This window comes from Oncorhynchus kisutch, linkage group LG7 (assembly GCF_002021735.2).
Source record: "Oncorhynchus kisutch isolate 150728-3 linkage group LG7, Okis_V2, whole genome shotgun sequence".
Lineage (NCBI taxonomy): Eukaryota > Metazoa > Chordata > Actinopteri > Salmoniformes > Salmonidae > Oncorhynchus > Oncorhynchus kisutch.
In genome coordinates this window covers 26552771-26576409 of record NC_034180.2, presented here as the reverse complement: position 1 = coordinate 26576409, position 23639 = coordinate 26552771, and the positions used below count along the sequence as shown (strand labels likewise).

The 23639-nt window shown below is 49.8% G+C and overlaps 1 protein-coding gene across 2 annotated transcripts in view; it reads right to left on the bottom strand.

The window, feature by feature from the left end:
- Positions 1–23639, bottom strand: part of crim1 (cysteine rich transmembrane BMP regulator 1 (chordin-like)) — a 128965-nt gene that overhangs the window by 14916 nt on the left and 90410 nt on the right. For both annotated transcript variants that reach the window (XM_031828764.1, XM_031828763.1), the window contains exons 8-12: positions 8774–8902; positions 8018–8174; positions 2658–2779; positions 1524–1736; positions 1058–1273 (exon numbers count right to left, since the gene is read on the bottom strand). In XM_031828764.1, coding sequence (XP_031684624.1) covers positions 1058–1273; positions 1524–1736; positions 2658–2779; positions 8018–8174; positions 8774–8902 — 837 coding nt within the window. The remainder of the gene's footprint in view (positions 1–1057; positions 1274–1523; positions 1737–2657; positions 2780–8017; positions 8175–8773; positions 8903–23639) is intronic.

The window sequence follows — 23639 nt, the reverse complement described above, 5'->3', positions numbered from 1 at the left end:
ATTTGCGTCTTTGGTATATTCAGCTAAAACATCTCAAACAAACAGCTTAAAGATGCAATATGTAACTTTTTGGGCGACCCGACCAAATTCACATAGAAATGTGAGTTATAGATCTGTCAGTCTCATTGAAAGCAAGTCTAAGAAGCGTTAAATCTGTTCTATGTGCACTATTTCTATACTACAATATTTGTGGTTATGGAAAATATAATTCCCAGCGGTTTAGATGGTACAATGATTCTCTACACTATACCTGCTTGTTTTGTCGCAAACTGAAATTGGGTGAAGTATTAGAATTTTAGCAACCAGAAAATACGGAGCGATTTCTGCATAGTACATCTTTAGAGATGGAAACAAACAAAAATATCCATGTGAGAGTTGAGTTGGTGGCCTTCCAGGCATCTCTGTGCTGTTACACTGTTTTACTCTGACAGAGGCCCAAAGCACCCCTGTCTGTTTCATGTTTGGTTTGCTAAGTCTCCGTTTTCTCATGCACTATTCATGTCTCTAGCTCCATAACTTATGCATTATGCACATTCTTTTCATTCGCTCTCTCTACAGTTTGATTCTGGACTATTCCCTCTCTCTCTCTCTCTCTCTCTCTCTCTCTCTCTCTCTCTCTCTCTCTCTCTCTCTCTCTCTCTCTCCTCTCTCTCTCTCTCTCTCTCTCTCTCTCTCTCTCTCTCTCTCCCCTCTCTCTCCTCTCTCTCTCCCCTCTCTCTCCCCCTCAACAAGCCATATTGTTGTATTGGAAATAGAGCCAAGGCAAATAGTAAACATTACAATAGCATCTCTTTCAATGCCAGGTCTTTGCAGCTATAATTTACTTTAGGACCTCAGCTCAGTTAAGACTATCTTGAGACACTATCCCCCTTCACATTCATCTCTACCTTATATATATATATATATATATATATACGGCTTAGGCTGTGTTTAAGCATAATGATAAGGCTGCCGTTATAACATAATATTATAGTTGCCCCACAGACTCAGATACTGGATATAGAAAGACCCAGTGTTTAGAAGCCAACTTGAATAACCAACGGCTACTCAAATTCACCTGGGCAGTGAGGGCAGCAGGAGTCTTGCGTTCTGATTGGGCTCTGGCAGAGCAAGGGCGGGCACACCTCTGTCTCACACAGGACACGCCCACTGTGACAGGTGCACTGGGTGCAGGCGTCGATGTTCCACGTCTCCCCCTCCACAAAGTACTCTCCCCCCGGGGCCAGGCACACTGACGAGTCCCCCAGGTCTGGTTTGTGGGAGCTAGGCTCATCTGAGGGAGGAGAACGGAAGAGTTAGCACAGGGTCAAAGGTGAAACAGCTTTTTCATTAGTATGTACTGTATTATCAACAGTATCACCATGAAACAATGAAGAAGATGGGAAAATCGGCAATATCTTTTCAGAAGAATTTCAGCTTTAAGATGGTTTCAAGTATACACACCAACCATTCTTTCTAAGAATAGCCTACTACAAGTGCACAGTTGTTTCCTTATTTCATTAGGTTGTTTTAGGTTTCCTTACCTGGGCAGGATGGGCAGCACTGTCCAGTCCGTATGGCAGGGCTGTCGCAGGCTGGCACGGGGCACGAGATGAGGGTACACATCTCCCTGCCACTGTGGCAGTAACAGTCCCGGCAGCCATCGTGCCAGTTCTCCCCATTCTCGTGCCGTCTTCCATCCATGGACAGACATGAGCCCTTTTTCACTGATGGGGCGACTGATGAGGAGCTCTGGTCTGGAAGAGGACACGTTTTAGAGATACAACTACCAGCACAACCCTAACCCTAACACTGTAAAGTACATTCTTAGAAAAAAGGTGCTATCTAGAACCTGTCCCCATAGGAGAATCCTTTGAAGAACCTTTTATGATTCCCTTTTTTCTAAGAGTGTACAGTGTTAGGCGGACCAATCACTGACTGGTTTACAGGATCAGGGGCCAACCAGGAACAAATCATTATTAGGGAGAGAAAAAAAACACCTTGATTAAAATCCTGAGATTCTGAGCCATACAGGGACGGATGGCTCAAAACAAAGACAGATTTAAATGTTTTTCTCATTAAAAGAGATATGTTTTGAACCCTCATCCATTAATATTTGACAGGGAGTTAATTATTTAGTGCAAATCACAGCAGAACACAAGAGAAGTATCAATAATAGATCTGTGTGGAGGAGATGACCCCCAGCCTGCCATCTGGTCACATCAAAGATGTAACAATACTGTATGTCTCAAATGGCACCCTATTCCCTATAGAGTGTGTTACTTTTGACCAGAGCCCATCAAAAGTAGTATACTATTAAGGGAATAGGGTGCCTTTCATGACACATCCTTAGTCATATTCTATATCCTCAACATCCATCACAACAAAAATGTGGTTCTTTCTGATTGTGAAGGTAGCTGACTATGATGCAAACAAAAATACTAACCAGATGGCCTGACTGGCAGCAAGAGACTACTCCAGACAACTCTCTATGGGCGTAATATGTGAAAGAAGAAAACACTGACAGCAGAATAGTTATAAAGTTTAGGTACTGGTAGTGGTTCTCCAAGTCTGACAGGGGGAAGAGAGGAGAGAGTTTGGAGAACTTTGGTATTTTATTAGCAGCATCTAAATGATGAACGCAAAAGTATCAGAGGTTATCAATAGATGGCACTCACCTCTGCACTGGCACTTCAGGCAGCCCAACTCGTCCTGCTGGAAGCCCATTGGACAGGGTTTGTCACAAGGTAACTCTGGACACTTCTTACAGCGGCAGATGTCACAACCATGCTTGTTCTTTCTGATGGGAGTAGAGGAGAGAGAGGTTAACATCACTTATTGGAAAATATAGGTTGGAAAATATAGGTCCTAATTTATATAGTATATTCTACAGTATCCGAAATGGAGAGCCTATACAATCCACCTTTGCTGAGTGGGACGGCCCATATCCACTAGGGATGATGTCAGGTGATATAACAACAAAGGCCATTCATTTTCATTGGAAGAAAAGCGATGAGAAGCGAAGTGTCTGGGGGAACGTTGGACGATGCGAAAATGGCGAGGGAGCGTGAACAGGGCGAAAGCTGAATTTTATGCGATATCGCGGCACAATACACCGATCGAAGCTCACTATGGCTTCTAGCCCCTGCTAGATTGGCTGTTGATACCTAGCACTGCCTAGCATGCTGTTGGCTTGCTAGCAACCACATGACGAGCCACTCTGGATGAAGCTAGCGTGGCTATGCGAAGCATCACTGGTTATAGATCACAACCGTGAGGGTGGCCAAAATGGCCATCACGGTGGGTGTTGCAGTGAGGAGGCAGAAAGGACATCAGTTTTTCTGCCAAAGGTTTGGGCTAGGTTTGGGCTTTTATAGGCAATGTTGACAATAAATAGGCGCCAAAAGTGCTTAACATACGTACAAAGAGCAACAATAGGAAGAAGAGCAACATAAGTCACTGCACTGACCTAACCCAAGCCTCAATAATGCCTGAGAGCAATTTGCATGAGCTGCGGCAAGTAGGCCTACAGTATAGTCTGACTCCCTCCAACACAGGATATGAAAGGTTGAAGAATAGATTGTACCCACAATGCATTTCATCATGGAACATATTGTACCATTTCACACTTCACTCCTCCCCCGGAAAAATCAACATGTTTGCATGAACCACAACACAGTTGAGCTCTTGAACACCCTTCCGTTTGCCTGTCACAATCTCCGACCAGGAAACATGAAAGTCCCCTGTACAATTAGCCTACGAGGACAAATAAAGTAAGCATTTACATTTCTTTAGCTTAACTTTATAGTTAATGATCATTAAGTGATCACTTTGTAGTTATACTTTTAGTCAACAAACGCAGCTCAGTATTCAACACCATTTTCCCCTCCAAGCTCATCACCAAGCTTAGGAGCCTGGGACTAAACACCTCCCTCTGCAACCTGATCCTGGCCTTCCTGACGGGCTGCCCCAGGCGGTGAGAGTAGGCAACAACACATCCGTCATGCTGACCATCAACAGGACCCTGAACAGTTTCTACCCCGTCAAGGGTAGAAGCTGGGGTGGCAGGTAGCCTAGTGGTTAGAGCGTTGGACCGGTAACCAAAAGGTTGCAAGTTCAAATCCCCGAGCTGACAAGGTGCAAATCTATCATTCTGCCCCTGAACAGGCAGTTAACCCACTGTTCCTAGGCTGTCATTAAAAATAAGAATTTGTTCTTAACTGACTTGCCTTGTAAAATATGTATATTTTTTAAAGGGTGTCCCCTCCTGTACTCCCTGTTTTCCAGGACTGCATGGCCACGCACGACTCCAACACTATCATCAAGTTTGCTGACGACACAACAGTGGTAGGACTGATCAACGACGACAATGAGACAGGTCAGAGACCAGGGCAACAACCTCTCCCTCAATGCTAGCAAGGCAAATGAGCTGGTAGTGGACTACAGGAAACAGAGGGCCCCCTTCCACATCGATGGGGCTGTAGAGGAGAGGGTCGAGATCTTCAAGTTCCTCGGTGTCCACATCACTAAGGAATTAATACGGTCCACACACACCCACCCACCCAGTTCTGAAGAGGATACGTCAGAGCCTCTTCCCCCCCAGGAGGCTGAAAAAAAGTTACACAGCTGCACCATTGAGAGCATCTTGACTGGCTGCATCACCGCTTGGTACGGCAACTACAAAGGCACCCGACCGCAAGGCGCTACAGAGGATGGTGAGTATGGCCCAGTACATCACTGGGGCCGAGCTCCCTGCCATCCAAGACCTCTACTCCAGGCAGAGTAAGGCCCCCAAAAAATTCCCTGTGTATATATTCCTCGTGTCACTATTTCTATTTTGGATTGCATTTTTTATCTTTATCTTAACTTTCATTGTTGGAAAAGGAGAATTTCACTGTTAGTCTGCATCTGTTGTTTACCATGCATGTGACAAATACAATTTGATTTGAGCCGCAAACAAAATGTTTGGTGCCAAAACCAAACTAACTGGCAAACCCTCATCATATTTTACATGTCTTTTTAGCAGCTTACAACAGTGCTTGTATTTCAGCCTATGGAAAAACAATATACCAAATCACACTGTAAAACTGTAATCACACATCAATTCCAGTTGTGTGACATGCTTTAATTTACAGCAGAAAAAGTTTGCCGTGGTATCTGTGTCATTAGTGTGACATGGTTTTTGTCATTGCATGGAGAGGTAAACACATAGCAAACAGTCACACAAACATTTGCATATCAGAGACAGGCAGTGTGTACGTTCCAGCTAGGTGCCAATGACAAGCAGCACCAATGTCATCAGTTAAAACAAGGACAGAGATAAGAGAGAGTGTGTGTGTGTGTGTGTGTGTGTGTGTGTGTGTGTGTGTGTGTGTGTGTGTGTGTGTGTGTGTTTACACGCGTGTCAACAGATGGCACAAATGACTGACCATGGGGACGTATCAAACAAACGCTTCGCTCTGTGGCTCGCTGCTCTGGCCAGACAGAGCAGAGCACCTTTCCTTTCCTAAATCAAAATCCATGTTCCAAATCCCCCACTGTCCCATCCAGGCCCTCCTCTATCCCTCCATCCTCCCCCTCTTCATACCCCCCCCCCCTCCTTCTATCCTCCCCCTTCTCCCTCTCCTGCCCACTCTCTTATCTCATGAATAATAAGATTGAGGAGGAACAGCCATGTACAATCCACATTTGGTTTGGTGATAAGGAGCTATCAAGGGCCATTTCAGTTGTGGGGAATATCAATAGAGTCTGTACGGAGAGGAGACGGCGGCCCGTTGAATTATTCAAACGAAACACTTTGCTGCTCGAACATAGGGTGTAAGCTATAACTTTGACGGCGCATAAATAGATATCTAAAATTAGAATCTTAGATGCAAGCATTCACGCCGTGCACACTCATTCATGAGAAAGGAATGAGAGAGCGAAAGATAGGGGAGAGAGAAGAAGGGAGCGAGAGGGGGAGAGAGGAAGAGAGGAAGGGAGATGAGAGAGCGAGAGAGAGAGAGAGAGAGAGAGCGAGAGAGAGAGAGAGAGAGTGAGAGAGAGAGAGAGAGTGAGAGAGAGAGAGAGAGAGAGAGAGCGAGAGAGAGCGAGAGCGAGAGAGAGAGAGAGAGAGAGAGAGAGAGAGAGAGAGAGAGAGAGAGAGAGAGAGCAATGATTGGTTCAATGCAGGCACAGACCAGTCGAGTAACACCTTTACTGTATGTGACAGACCATTGTTGAGGGTTTAGTTTATGATAGGAAGGTAAATGTGTGGACAGGACACTGCCTGCCACATAAGCGTTTTACTCTCTGTCATATCCATAACTATTCTGTCATAATGATTCCTAGCAGGCCAGCTGGCTGGTTGGTCCACACCACAGTTAAGATACAGGGCAGATGGATTACAGTGCAGGTGGACCGGCCTCCCGGGGGCATTATAGAAAAGCTGCTAGCTGCCCACTAGAAAATATGTTATGAAAGAGAAGGTGTACTACTATTACTACAAGGGAGAAGCGGTCTTTAAACGAGCATTTTGCAGTTGAAACAAAGAAGTAATCCGGTCATACAATTTACTTTGTTTCCAAACATTGGAATAAAGAAATATTATGTTTGGGGGTTTTGATGGGGTATGACAGTCTTATCTAAGCTCATGAAGTTATATTCTTCAAGAATCAAATGGGTATGTATCATTATCTTCTGTCCAAAAATAGATCGTAGTAACTGCAGATTGTCCTTTTAAAGCCACAAACTGTCATTTATAGCCCTGCTATAAATCTATTCCGGGAAACAACTTTATGTTTTGGCTGCTGAGATGGAGTAAGACAGTTGTGAGGCAATTATAAGTTACATTCTTCAATAGTCAATATATAATTCATTAAAATGATCATTTAACATCAGTAACTATTGCAGATTGTATTAACAATCTATCTATTAACAAGCTCATCAAATGGAGACTGAGATTGAGTCATATTGTAATATTTGAGTTATTTTCAAACTAATTTAAATCAGAAGGTGGTATGGCTGTTGGGCATGTGCTGTAATTGTCCATTTTTACAGTTTTTACACAGCTGTATATGAAAGCTTTTGTTTTATAGCTCTACATGTCTACATGTGAGTCTTTATGCACAGCAAGCATAGGAGGTATGAGCATGTGTGTGTGTGTGTGTGTGTGTGTGTGTGTGTGTGTGTGTGTGTGTGTGTGTGTGTGTGTGTGTGTGTGTGTGTGTGTGTGTGTGTGTGTGTGTGTGTGTGTGTATGTGTGTGTGTGTGTGTGTGTGTGTGTGTGTGTGTGCATACCTTCTTAACCCGCAGACAAGATTCCTTAGTGAAAGCTGTAATAAATGATTTACTACTGATGTACTTCTGAGTAAATGGAAATCTGTGTATTCGGTCCGGTGAGCCTACATGCACGGTACTAGGGGCCAGGTGCATTCGGAGAAGCTAAAAGAACATCCTGTTCGAAGATTAGCCCTTCAGTTTCACTATCAGAGGCTATCCTTTACGGTGTGCAACAGCAACACACAAAACCCAATCAGTAACCTGGGTGAAGCTGTCAACGATGCCGCGTGTGGAGAAGGAAAAAGTTATCATTTTGTCCGTTTAGGAGTACAACTCACTTAAGCATAACAGGCAAAGCATGTAACCAGGGTCATTTGTGACATACGTGTGAAAGAGCCGCGGTTTCAATTACAATTGACCATCTGTCAGTCTGTCTAGCTCTGTGAAGATCTACTGCTTTATAACGGCTGAAAGTGACTGGCAAAAGTAGGCATAATTTACTCTGAAACGACGCCAATTTTGAACCGCTTCATATTTCAAAGCGTGGGGGGTGCTGGAATGAAAACTATATGATAATTGTGTGAGAGCCGGGAATCAGCATGTTTGTTATTAAGTGTGTCTGAGTGGGAAGAGTGTCGGTAAAGACAGCGGGAGAGGAAGAAGGACGGAGGTAGAGAGAGGGAGGGAAGGAGGGGGATGAAGGGGTAGGGATGGATGGGATGGAGGGAGGGAGGGAAGGAAGGGAGAGAAGGAGGGAGCGAGAGAAGTGCTGTCTTACATGAATCCGAAGGGGCAGGCCTTGTCACAAACCACAGCCTTACACTTCTTGGGTCTGGGGCGACACTGACATACGTCACAGCCGTGGGCATCTATCTGCAGGCCGAATGGACACTTCAGGGTACAGTCAGAGGTCAGGGCACTGCACAGCTCTTCTCCTGTAGGGACAACACAGACGGAAACACATCAGACATCAGTTTATAGCCAAACACCTAACAGTCATTTAATAGTTCTAAAAGTCTATATGTCTTCATTGAGAGATACTCAAAATGAGGAATTGTTACTGAAACTCAGAAGTCATGACTTATGATAATGCTCTTTTCTGACAGCAGGGATACAAAACATTGTACATCTTTGTTTTTAAAAGCCCTTTCAAGATGTCTGAGTCTGCCCTCAGTGTTCCTTTAATCCATGTCTGATAATGTCCCAGACAGGTATAGTCATAGAAACAGTCAGACAGTCAGGGAGGAGAGAGAGAGCACCAGAGAACAATGTCTCAATGTCATTGGCCCAGGGCGAGTTCTGTCCTCTGTGTAAACCAATCCGGTGAGAGGAAATAATAGACATATTGCAAAACAGGCTTCACTGACCGAGACGTCAGACCAAACCACGTCGTGAACCAAAAGGAAGGAAATGGACTGAAACAAGGACACACCCTGGATTTGTGTCATAAGAAACGCACATTTTCGTTTTACATTGGAAAACGTTTTTAAAAGTATTCCTCTGTGTACCCTAATGAATATGGCCCAGTACTCACGTGTCTTGCAGTGGCAGGTGCGACAGCTGTTCAGGTTCTGTCGGAATCCGTATAAGCAGTCCTTCTCTGACAGGGAGCAGTTCTCTAATGACTGACAGGTAGGGGGCGCCATCGTGATGTAGGTGGGCTCTGAAGGAACCAACAAAAATCACACACACCACTTTGGAGGCAAGTCAACTGAGTAACATCACTCAACACACACTTACGACGCACAAGCGCACACACACACACACACACACACACACAAACACACAGCTTTGTTCTGGCATTATGACTAATAGGAGCCATCAGAGTCAAAAGCAATTTCTCCACAAACCCACACCTACCTTCCATTAAAGTGGGTAAATATCAGAGAACAATAGTTGAAAAAACCTGACAGCTACAATAATATTCTATACAAAGGCACGACCAACTGCCCTCTGTGACCCGACTCCTCCACTCCTCCATCTAATGCATATCGCTTCACATTGAGGTGTCTGCATTCCAGTTCAGTTTGTTTGAATCCATTAAAAGATTATACAGCACTTAATCATATCGGAGGGCGTTAGCTGGCCATATTTCACAGTCATGGACACCAGCACACGGTTTAGTTATGACAGCTTTGAAAAATTCCTTCCTGATGCCTGTCACCCTGGCTGGCTGCTATCTGCTGTATGTGGCTCCTCTCTGATGGGGAGGGGCCAGGACTAGTGCTGTTCTCTGATGATAAATATGAGGAGGGTTGTACCAGGGATGAAGCGGGGACCAGACCAGGAAGTCAAAGAAGGAGTGGGGAGGTAGAGGAGGACAGGAGAGGGAGGAAGATATGAGGAGGTGGGAAGTAGGACAGGAGAAGGAAGATGGGGAGTAGGACAAGAGAAGGACAGGAGGAGGAAGAGGAGGAAGAGGTGGGAAGGATGACATGTGGCGGTGGGGAGGAGGACAGAAGGAAAAGGAGTTGGCCAGGAGGATTTAGGGGGAGGACAGGACAGTCAAGGTCAGAGGAGACACCAGTGAGTAACTGCGGCTTCTCTCTGAAGTAGACTACACTATCGTGAATGCAAATCACGTGTACGCTGGCCAGTCTAGTCTGTCACAACAGACTATGAATGTAATGATGCACAAGATAAACATAGCAGTAGAAAGAAAACATTCTGACAATGCTAATAATGTATAGACAATGCTAATAATGTATAGACAATGCTAATAATGTATAGACAATGCTAATAATGTATAGACAATGCTAATAATGTATAGACAATGCTAATAATGTATAGACAATGCTAATAATGTATAGACAATGCTAATAATGTATAGACAATGCTAAATCTACTGGAAACCAAATCAAAACAAAATGAATAGAAGCCTATGAGGACATTTAATGAAACAAAGGCAAACAAATGTGTTGCTGAAAGGTTGGGGTCACTTTGTGATGAATTAATTCCTGGTTAACACAAAATGGCCAGGTAGGGAGGGAGAGGAGGTCTGTCTGAAAACAGTGCAGTGCCAATTATTCTGGAGGTGCAAATTTAATTAAGTCCCATCAGATAAAAGTAACAAAATGACACAATGCTCTTTTCCCATCTGCTTTCCCCTCAAGGTTATTTGTCTCTGATGAACGCCTCCATGCTTTTATTTCAGGACTTATAGTTATTATGAATTAAGAATGAGCTCTCTCGCTCTGATTTCATTAACTTGCTACGACTTAGGGCTAAAACAAGGTGTCCCTGTTAACAAACAACTGGTGGGCAGGCGGAAAGCAGCCTGGTAGGTACAGTAGCAGGGGCATGGCAATTCAAGGCATGAAACGAATGCATTGACAAATAGACCACACAAAAAACAGTACACATATGACCACAAAGCAACCCCCCCCCTCCCCGCCGCCCTCCCCCCCTCTCTATCCCCGGTGTAGGTGAGTTATGTAGCATTAAACGTTAAGCATGGCAGAGGACTCCAGAGGGCTTCATTCCAATGTGACAGCCTTGATTTGCTTAATTACACACTGTGTGTCTGGCACAATAACCACCCTGACAGAGAGGGGGTGTCACCTTGAGGAAACCAGCTCTCCTAACAAATAATAATTAGGAAATAAAAATGCATAAAGCACTGGCCTGGCTGTGGGGGAGCTAAATGAAGCTGCCGGGAGCAGAGGGCCGTGTGCCCTGGGGCCGCTGGGACAAGGGCAGGGTGTGTGTGTGTTTGTGTGCGTGTGTGGACTGCCTGGGAGGGACAAGGGCAGGGGTGACAGTGGCAGGACCTGGCTTCTGTTTACCTGGTGTTCCCAGAGGCCAAGTACATACAGAAGACCAGACCCAGTACACACAGAGGACCAGACCCAGTACACACAGAGGACCAGACCCAGTACACACAGAGGACCAGACCCAGTACACACAGAGGACCAGACCCAGTACACACAGAGGACAAGACCCAGTACACACAGAGGACCAGACCCAGTACACACAGAGGACTAGACCCAGTACACACAGAGGACCAGACCCATTACACACAGAGGACCAGACCCAGTACACACAGAGGACCAGACCCAGTACACACAGAGGACCAGAACCAGTACACACAGAGGACCAGACCCAGTACACACAGAGGACCAGACCCAGTACACACAGAGGACCAGACCCAGTACACACAGAGGACCAGACCCAGTACACACAGAGGACCAGACCCAGTACACACAGAGGACCATACCCATTACACACAGAGGACCAGACCCAGTACACACAGAGGACCAGACCCAGTACACACAGAGGACCAGACCCAGTACACACAGAGGACCAGACCCAGTACACACAGAGGACCAGACCCAGTACACACAGAGGACCAGACCCAGTACACACAGAGGACCAGACCCATTACACACAGAGGACCAGACCCAGTACACACAGAGGACCAGACCCAGTACACACAGAGGACCAGACCCAGTACACACAGAGGACCAGACCCAGTACACACAGAGGACCAGGCCCAGTACACACAGAAGACCAGATCCATTACACACAGAGGACCAGACCCAGTACACACAGAGGACCAGACCCAGTACACACAGAGGACCAGACCCAGTACACACAGAGGACCAGACCCAGTACACACAGAGGACCAGACCCAGTACACACAGAGGACCAGGCCCAGTACACACAGAAGACCAGATCCATTACACACAGAGGACCAGACCCAGTACACACAGAGGACCAGACCCAGTACACACAGAGGACCAGACCCAGTACAGACAGAGGACCAGACCCAGTACAGACAGAGGACCAGACCCAGTACAGACAGAGGGCCAGACCCAGTACAGACAGAGGGCCAGACCCAGTACAGACAGAGGGCCAGAGCCAGTACAGACAGAGGGCCATACCCAGTACAGACAGAGGGCCAGACATAGTACAGACAGAGGGCCATACCCAGTACAGACAGAGGGCCAGACCCAGAACAGATAGAGGGCCAGACCCAGTACAGACAGAGGGCCAGACCCAGTACAGACAGAGGGCCAGACCCAGTACAGACAGAGGGCCAGACCCAGTACAGACAGAGGGCCAGATCCAGTACGGACAGAGGGCCAGACCCAGTACAGACAGAGGGCCAGACCCAGTACACACAGAGGGCCAGAGCCAGTACAGACAGAGCACCAGACCCAGTACACACAGAGGACTAGACCCAATATAAACAGAGGACCAGACCCAGAACACACAGAGGTCCAGACCCAGTACAGAGTACCAGACCCAGTACACACAGAGGGTCAGACCCAGTACACACAGAGGGCCAGACCCAGTACAGACAGAGGACCAGACCCAGTACACACAGAGGACCAGACCCAGTACACACAGAGGACTAGACCCAGTACACACAGAGGACCAGACCCAGTATACACAGAGGACTAGACCCAGTACAGACAGAGGACCAGACCCAGTACACACAGAGGACCAGACCCAGTACACACAGAGGACCAGACCCAGGACACACAGAGGACCAGACCCAGTACACACAGAGGACCATACCCAGTACACACAGAGGACCAGACCCAGGACACACAGAGGACCAGACCCAGTACACACAGAGGACCAGACCCAGTACACACAGAGGACCAGACCCAGTACACACAGAGGACCAGACCCAGTACACACAGAGGACTAGACCCAGTACACACAGAGGACCAGACCCAGTACACACAGAGGACCAGACCCAGTACACACAGAGGACCAGACCCAGTACACACAGAGGACTAGACCCAGTACACACAGAGGACCAGACCCAGTACACACAGAGGACCAGACCCAGTACACACAGAGGACCAGACCCAGTACACACAGAGGACTAGACCCAGTACAGACAGAGGGCCAGATCCAGTACAGACAGAGGGCCAGACCCAGTACACACAGAGGGCCAGAGCCAGTACAGACAGAGCACCAGACCCAGTACACACAGAGGGCCAGACCCAGTACACACAGAGGACTAGACCCAATATAAACAAAGGACCAGACCCAGAACACACAGAGGTCCAGACCCAGTACAGAGGACTAGACCCAGTACACACAGAGGGTCAGACCCAGTACACACAGAGGACTAGACCCAGTACACACAGAGGACCAGACCCAGTACACACAGAGGACCAGACCCAGTACACACAGAGGACCAGACCCAGTACAGACAGAGGACCAGACCCAGTACAGACAGAGGACCAGACCCAGTACAGACAGAGGGCCAGACCCAGTACAGACAGAGGGCCAGACCCAGTACAGACAGAGGGCCAGAGCCAGTACAGACAGAGGGCCATACCCAGTACAGACAGAGGGCCAGATCCAGTACAGACAGAGGGCCAGACCCAGAACAGACAGAGGGCCAGACCCAGTACAGACAGAGGGCCAGACCCAGTACAGACAGAGGGCCAGACCCAGTACAGACAGAGGGCCAGACATAGTACAGACAGAGGGCCATACCCAGTACAGACAGAGGGCCATACCCAGTACAGACAGAGGGCCAGACCCAGAACAGACAGAGGGCCAGACCCAGTACAGACAGAGGGCCAGACCCAGTACAGACAGAGGGCCAGACCAAGTACAGACAGAGGGCCAGACCCAGTACAGACAGAGGGCCAGATCCAGTACGGACAGAGGGCCAGACCCAGTACAGACAGAGGGCCAGACCCAGTACACACAGAGGGCCAGAGCCAGTACAGACAGAGCACCAGACCCAGTACACACAGAGGACTAGACCCAATATAAACAGAGGACCAGACCCAGAACACACAGAGGTCCAGACCCAGTACAGAGGACCAGACCCAGTACACACAGAGGGTCAGACCCAGTACACACAGAGGGCCAGACCCAGTACAGACAGAGGACCAGACCCAGTACACACAGAGGACCAGACCCAGTACACACAGAGGACTAGACCCAGTACACACAGAGGACCAGACCCAGTATACACAGAGGACTAGACCCAGTACAGACAGAGGACCAGACCCAGTACACACAGAGGACCAGACCCAGTACACACAGAGGACCAGACCCAGGACACACAGAGGACCAGACCCAGTACACACAGAGGACCATACCCAGTACACACAGAGGACCAGACCCAGGACACACAGAGGACCAGACCCAGTACACACAGAGGACCAGACCCAGTACACACAGAGGACCAGACCCAGTACACACAGAGGACCAGACCCAGTACACACAGAGGACTAGACCCAGTACACACAGAGGACCAGACCCAGTACACACAGAGGACCAGACCCAGTACACACAGAGGACCAGACCCAGTACACACAGAGGACTAGACCCAGTACACACAGAGGACCAGACCCAGTACACACAGAGGACCAGACCCAGTACACACAGAGGACCAGACCCAGTACACACAGAGGACTAGACCCAGTACAGACAGAGGGCCAGATCCAGTACAGACAGAGGGCCAGAGCCAGTACGGACAGAGGGCCAGACCCAGTACAGAGTACCAGACCCAGTACACACAGAGGGTCAGACCCAGTACACACAGAGGGCCAGACCCAGTACAGACAGAGGACCAGACCCAGTACACACAGAGGACCAGACCCAGTACACACAGAGGACTAGACCCAGTACACACAGAGGACCAGACCCAGTATACACAGAGGACTAGACCCAGTACAGACAGAGGACCAGACCCAGTACACACAGAGGACCAGACCCAGTACACACAGAGGACCAGACCCAGGACACACAGAGGACCAGACCCAGTACACACAGAGGACCATACCCAGTACACACAGAGGACCAGACCCAGGACACACAGAGGACCAGACCCAGTACACACAGAGGACCAGACCCAGTACACACAGAGGACCAGACCCAGTACACACAGAGGACCAGACCCAGTACACACAGAGGACTAGACCCAGTACACACAGAGGACCAGACCCAGTACACACAGAGGACCAGACCCAGTACACACAGAGGACCAGACCCAGTACACACAGAGGACTAGACCCAGTACACACAGAGGACCAGACCCAGTACACACAGAGGACCAGACCCAGTACACACAGAGGACCAGACCCAGTACACACAGAGGACTAGACCCAGTACAGACAGAGGGCCAGATCCAGTACAGACAGAGGGCCAGACCCAGTACACACAGAGGGCCAGAGCCAGTACAGACAGAGCACCAGACCCAGTACACACAGAGGGCCAGACCCAGTACACACAGAGGACTAGACCCAATATAAACAAAGGACCAGACCCAGAACACACAGAGGTCCAGACCCAGTACAGAGGACTAGACCCAGTACACACAGAGGGTCAGACCCAGTACACACAGAGGACTAGACCCAGTACACACAGAGGACCAGACCCAGTACACACAGAGGACCAGACCCAGTACACACAGAGGACCAGACCCAGTACAGACAGAGGACCAGACCCAGTACAGACAGAGGACCAGACCCAGTACAGACAGAGGGCCAGACCCAGTACAGACAGAGGGCCAGACCCAGTACAGACAGAGGGCCAGAGCCAGTACAGACAGAGGGCCATACCCAGTACAGACAGAGGGCCAGATCCAGTACAGACAGAGGGCCAGACCCAGAACAGACAGAGGGCCAGACCCAGTACAGACAGAGGGCCAGACCCAGTACAGACAGAGGGCCAGACCCAGTACAGACAGAGGGCCAGACATAGTACAGACAGAGGGCCATACCCAGTACAGACAGAGGGCCATACCCAGTACAGACAGAGGGCCAGACCCAGAACAGACAGAGGGCCAGACCCAGTACAGACAGAGGGCCAGACCCAGTACAGACAGAGGGCCAGACCAAGTACAGACAGAGGGCCAGACCCAGTACAGACAGAGGGCCAGATCCAGTACGGACAGAGGGCCAGACCCAGTACAGACAGAGGGCCAGACCCAGTACACACAGAGGGCCAGAGCCAGTACAGACAGAGCACCAGACCCAGTACACACAGAGGACTAGACCCAATATAAACAGAGGACCAGACCCAGAACACACAGAGGTCCAGACCCAGTACAGAGGACCAGACCCAGTACACACAGAGGGTCAGACCCAGTACACACAGAGGGCCAGACCCAGTACAGACAGAGGACCAGACCCAGTACACACAGAGGACCAGACCCAGTACACACAGAGGACTAGACCCAGTACACACAGAGGACCAGACCCAGTATACACAGAGGACTAGACCCAGTACAGACAGAGGACCAGACCCAGTACACACAGAGGACCAGACCCAGTACACACAGAGGACCAGACCCAGGACACACAGAGGACCAGACCCAGTACACACAGAGGACCATACCCAGTACACACAGAGGACCAGACCCAGGACACACAGAGGACCAGACCCAGTACACACAGAGGACCAGACCCAGTACACACAGAGGACCAGACCCAGTACACACAGAGGACCATACCCAGTACACACAGAGGACCAGACCCAGGACACACAGAGGACCAGACCCAGTACACACAGAGGACCAGACCCAGTACACACAGAGGACCAGACCCAGTACACACAGAGGACCAGACCCAGTACACACAGAGGACTAGACCCAGTACACACAGAGGACCAGACCCAGTACACACAGAGGACCAGACCCAGTACACACAGAGGACCAGACCCAGTACACACAGAGGACTAGACCCAGTACACACAGAGGACCAGACCCAGTACACACAGAGGACCAGACCCAGTACACACAGAGGACCAGACCCAGTACACACAGAGGACTAGACCCAGTACAGACAGAGGGCCAGATCCAGTACAGACAGAGGGCCAGAGCCAGTACGGACAGAGGGCCAGACCCAGTACAGACAGAGGGCCAGACCCAGTACACACAGAGGGCCAGAGCCAGTACAGACAGAGCACCAGACCCAGTACACACAGAGGGCCAGACCCAGTACACACAGAGGACTAGACCCAATATAAACAGAGGACCAGACCCAGAACACACAGAGGTCCAGACCCAGTACAGAGGACTAGACCCAGTACACACAGAGGGTCAGACCCAGTACACACAGAGGACTAGACCCAGTACACACAGAGGACCAGACCCAGTACACACAGAGGACCAGACCCAGTACACACAGAGGACCAGACCCAGTACAGACAGAGGACCAGACCCAGTACAGACAGAGGACTAGACCCAGTACACACAGAGGACCAGACCCAGTACACACAGAGGACCAGACCCAGTACACACAGAGGACCAGACCCAGTACACACAGAGGACTAGACCCAGTACAGACAGAGGGCCAGATCCAGTACAGACAGAGGGCCAGAGCCAGTACGGACAGAGGGCCAGACCCAGTACAGACAGAGGGCCAGACCCAGTACACACAGAGGGCCAGAGCCAGTACAGACAGAGCACCAGACCCAGTACACACAGAGGGCCAGACCCAGTACACACAGAGGACTAGACCCAATATAAACAGAGGACCAGACCCAGAACACACAGAGGTCCAGACCCAGTACAGAGGACTAGACCCAGTACACACAGAGGGTCAGACCCAGTACACACAGAGGACTAGACCCAGTACACACAGAGGACCAGACCCAGTACACACAGAGGACCAGACCCAGTACACACAGAGGACCAGACCCAGTACAGACAGAGGACCAGACCCAGTACAGACAGAGGACCAGACCCAGTACAGACAGAGGGCCAGACCCAGTACAGACAGAGGGCCAGACCCAGTACAGACAGAGGGCCAGAGCCAGTACAGACAGAGGGCCATACCCAGTACAGACAGAGGGCCAGATCCAGTACAGACAGAGGGCCAGACCCAGAACAGACAGAGGGCCAGACCCAGTACAGACAGAGGGCCAGACCCAGTACAGACAGAGGGCCAGACCCAGTACAGACAGAGGGCCAGACATAGTACAGACAGAGGGCCATACCCAGTACAGACAGAGGGCCATACCCAGTACAGACAGAGGGCCAGACCCAGAACAGACAGAGGGCCAGACCCAGTACAGACAGAGGGCCAGACCCAGTACAGACAGAGGGCCAGACCCAGTACAGACAGAGGGCCAGACCCAGTACAGACAGAGGGCCAGATCCAGTACGGACAGAGGGCCAGACCCAGTACAGACAGAGGGCCAGACCCAGTACACACAGAGGGCCAGAGCCAGTACAGACAGAGCACCAGACCCAGTACACACAGAGGACTAGACCCAATATAAACAGAGGACCAGACCCAGAACACACAGAGGTCCAGACCCAGTACAGAGGACCAGACCCAGTACACACAGAGGGTCAGACCCAGGACACACAGAGGACCAGACCCAGTACACACAGAGGACCAGACCCAGTACACACAGAGGACCAGACCCAGTACACACAGAGGACCAGACCCAGTACACACAGAGGACTAGACCCAGTACACACAGAGGACCAGACCCAGTACACACAGAGGACCAGACCCAGTACACACAGAGGACCAGACCCAGTACACACAGAGGACTAGACCCAGTACACACAGAGGACCAGACCCAGTACACACAGAGGACCAGACCCAGTACACACAGAGGACCAGACCCAGTACACACAGAGGACTAGACCCAGTACAGACAGAGGGCCAGATCCAGTACAGACAGAGGGCCAGAGCCAGTACGGACAGAGGGCCAGACCCAGTACAGACAGAGGGCCAGACCCAGTACACACAGAGGGCCAGAGCCAGTACAGACAGAGCACCAGACCCAGTACACACAGAGGGCCAGACCCAGTACACACAGAGGACTAGACCCAATATAAACAGAGGACCAGACCCAGAACACACAGAGGTCCAGACCCAGTACAGAGGACTAGACCCAGTACACACAGAGGGTCAGACCCAGTACACACAGAGGGCCAGACCCAGTACAGACAGAGGACCAGACCCAGTACACACAGAGGACCAGACCCAGTACACACAGAGGACTAGACCCAGTACACACAGAGGACCAGACCCAGTATACACAGAGGACTAGACCCAGTACATACAGAGGACCAGACCCAGTACACACAGAGGACCAGACCCAGTACACACAGAGGACCAGACCCAGGACACACAGAGGACCAGACCCAGTACACACAGAGGACCATACCCAGTACACACAGAGGACTAGACCCAGTACACACAGAGGACCAGACCCAGTACACACAGAGGACCAGACCCAGTACACACAGAGGACCAGACCCAGTACACACAGAGGACTAGACCCAGTACACACAGAGGACCAGACCCAGTACACACAGAGGACCAGACCCAGTACACACAGAGGACCAGACCCAGTACACACAGAGGACTAGACCCAGTACAGACAGAGGGCCAGATCCAGTACAGACAGAGGGCCAGAGCCAGTACGGACAGAGGGCCAGACCCAGTACAGACAGAGGGCCAGACCCAGTACACACAGAGGGCCAGAGCCAGTACAGACAGAGCACCAGACCCAGTACACACAGAGGGCCAGACCCAGTACACACAGAGGACTAGACCCAATATAAACAGAGGACCAGACCCAGAACACACAGAGGTCCAGACCCAGTACAGAGGACTAGACCCAGTACACACAGAGGGTCAGACCCAGTACACACAGAGGGCCAGACCCAGTACAGACAGAGGACCAGACCCAGTACACACAGAGGACCAGACCCAGTACACACAGAGGACTAGACCCAGTACACACAGAGGACCAGACCCAGTATACACAGAGGACTAGACCCAGTACATACAGAGGACCAGACCCAGTACACACAGAGGACCAGACCCAGTACACACAGAGGACCAGACCCAGGACACACAGAGGACCAGACCCAGTACACACAGAGGACCATACCCAGTACACACAGAGGACCAGACCCAGGACACACAGAGGACCAGACCCAGTACACACAGAGGACCAGACCCAGTACACACAGAGGACCAGACCCAGTACACACAGAGGACCAGACCCAGTACACACAGAGGACTAGACCCAGTACACACAGAGGACCAGACCCAGTACACACAGAGGACCAGACCCAGTACACACAGAGGACCAGACCCAGTACACACAGAGGACTAGACCCAGTACACACAGAGGACCAGACCCAGTACACACAGAGGACCAGACCCAGTACACACAGAGGACCAGACCCAGTACACACAGAGGACTAGACCCAGTACAGACAGAGGGCCAGATCCAGTACAGACAGAGGGCCAGAGCCAGTACGGACAGAGGGCCAGACCCAGTACATACAGAGGGCCAGACCCAGTACACACAGAGGGCCAGAGCCAGTACAGACAGAGCACCAGACCCAGTACACACAGAGGGCCAGACCCAGTACACACAGAGGACTAGACCCAATATAAACAGAGGACCAGACCCAGAACACACAGAGGTCCAGACCCAGTACAGAGGACTAGACCCAGTACACACAGAGGGTCAGACCCAGTACACACAGAGGGCCAGACCCAGTACAGACAGAGGACCAGACCCAGTACACACAGAGGACCAGACCCAGTACACACAGAGGACTAGACCCAGTACACACAGAGGACCAGACCCAGTATACACAGAGGACTAGACCCAGTACAGACAGAGGACCAGACCCAGTACACACAGAGGACCATACCCAGTACACACAGAGGACCAGACCCAGGACACACAGAGGACCAGACCCAGTACACACAGAGGACCAGACCCAGTACACACAGAGGACCAGACCCAGTACACACAGAGGACCAGACCCAGTACACACAGAGGACTAGACCCAGTACACACAGAGGACCAGACCCAGTACACACAGAGGACCAGACCCAGTACACACAGAGGACCAGACCCAGTACACACAGAGGACTAGACCCAGTACACACAGAGGACCAGACCCAGTACACACAGAGGACCAGACCCAGTACACACAGAGGACCAGACCCAGTACACACACAATACATGGCAATGACAACACAGCTCACACTGACTGACCTCCCCTCAGGTAGACAGCTGACGGGCTCCAACAGGCAACGTATTGTACTACTGCGACTGCCACACTGTCGGTGACTATCTTCGTGTAAATCAATCTAAACAACCATTGTAATTGTGTCAGAGTAATATTTGACGTTCCCCGTACTGTAGACGAGACAATCCCATTGGTTGTTCATCAGATGATTCTACATGGCAGGGAAATCAGGCTGAGGTCCTAACCAGTGAGCTGCGGGGGTTCTCTATGAAGGGTAGCCAGCTACACATCTCCAATGTCAGGAGTCTTTGTTAAGGAGGCAGAGCAAGATCATTAAAGGGATAACAATGTGAGGGCATGCATTAAACTGTGCTGCTCACCGTCTTATCTCTCTCTCAGACTATCTCTCATCCCCCACCAAGACACAATGGTCAATATCTCCGATAGTGACATTGTAAAACCCATCTCACAGTATCATACAAAAACTCATCCCATCCATGAATGGAATACAAATATGAATAGGTGTTGGGGAGGAATCACATGTTGCAATCCGTTCCAATCTCTTCCAGTCTCTCTCTCCAACCACTGTTTAAATTGAAGTCAATCAAAGTCAAGCCTGGTGACTTAAAACATGATGCTCCATAGAGATTCAATCCCCCTATCAGTACATGTAATTGCTGTACATGTGTGAGAGCGCGAGCATATCAAAGAAGGGAATGATATCTATATCTATCTCTGCTTTGATCTGAAAAAACCCAGGAAACATATTGCTCAAAAAACCCAGACGAGGAGGACAGAACACACAAAATCACAATCAGCAACACAAATATCCTACTGTGTAGAACAGCAGTGAGTGAACAATGTTGTGCTTATTGTTCCTATTTGACTTAATACTGATGCTCCAGTTATAAGGTCTATAAACTAAATACACATGATCTGTGTCCATAGATATCACCATTCAGGGTGCATGGCCAGGCGTGTGGTCGGTTGGGTTAGTGCGGGAGGACTGAGGGATGCATCCTACCTCCACACCCTACCTGCCTCTCTCTCCCTAGGTTTGAGGCTCGGTCACTCAAACACGCATAATTGCTTCAGAGGCAGATAGGCGCATAAAAGATTAATGGAAGGAGGTGGAGGTGGGGGTGAGCGTGAGCGGTTCTGCCCACCATGGGGCAGAGGTAAAGGGGCCTGCAGGCATTGAGACATGGCATGGCCCACTGCCCTCTACTCTCCCTATCCTTCCTGTGCTCATGCATCCGCCCTCCCTCCCTCCCTCCCTCCCTCCATCCATCTAACCTCCCCCTACCTCCCCTGTTCCCTCCCTCCCTCCCTCCATCCCGTTCCTACCCACCCCAGGTCCTCATTAGAGAAGACTCAGGGGTGAAAATGACCCCAGGCCAGTGGAACTAGCTACCTAATTTGAGATCTTTGCATCCTGATTAGAAAATAAAACTCACCACTAATCCACTGGGTCGAGCTTGTAACGTATAATGTTGTTGACTTGTTATTCATTGATTGTGTTTTAAAATGATTTGATAGTCCGATCGTGTACTGTTTAATTGGAGGGAGAAGAACCCATGAGGGGAAATATGAATTTGAAGTGATATGAGGATAATTTACCAAGTCCCCTGGCTGTCCCTGTTGGATCATCCATCCACTGACTCCTCTAAATACAAACACTACTCATTACCCCAGATATATCAATATCTGCTAGGTCAAGCATGCTAGGCTACAGTAGCGCATGCTAACGCTAAAAGGGGTCTTACAACTCATTGTTTTGTAACTAACAATGCTAAGCTGTAACTAAGTATCCATACAGTATCTTGCATCACTGATTTTGGCAATTACTCACTCGTGAAGCTTTGTTTCATCGGGACTTCCACCTACCAAGGTTTGACTGGTTATGATTAACGCCTATACACGCTTGGTAACAGGCCATTTGACGCAGTGCTAAGTCCATAGATAGTTCCTGGTATCCATGAGATAAGGATATACTGTACCACAATATACTGTACCACAATATACTGTACCACAACCATGCTCCATGCTACCGAGCTACCAAGGTAAAAGAGATTAGAATCAACCGTGATCTTCACCTTCAGTACCATCGATCCAATATCTTCTCTTTTGTGTGTGTGTGTGCGTGTGCGCGCGCGCGTGTGTGTGTGTGTGCGTGCGTGCGTGTGTGAGAGAGAGATATAGAAACCGGCAGCATACTAGACTGGACTAGTCCCTTGTACCCTAGATGTAATCTCATCAGTGATAGTAAGCCAGAGAGAGCCTCACGATACACACACAGCAACATCCCCAGATAGCTTTGCAAAAATCCATACTACAGACTTGCCTAATAAAAGATTATGATTCCGTAAGCCTCTAAGCTCACTGCTTCCACTAACCAGACAAACGAGCAACAAGATGCAGCCCTAGTCCCCAGTGTGGACCGAGCTGGTCTTTC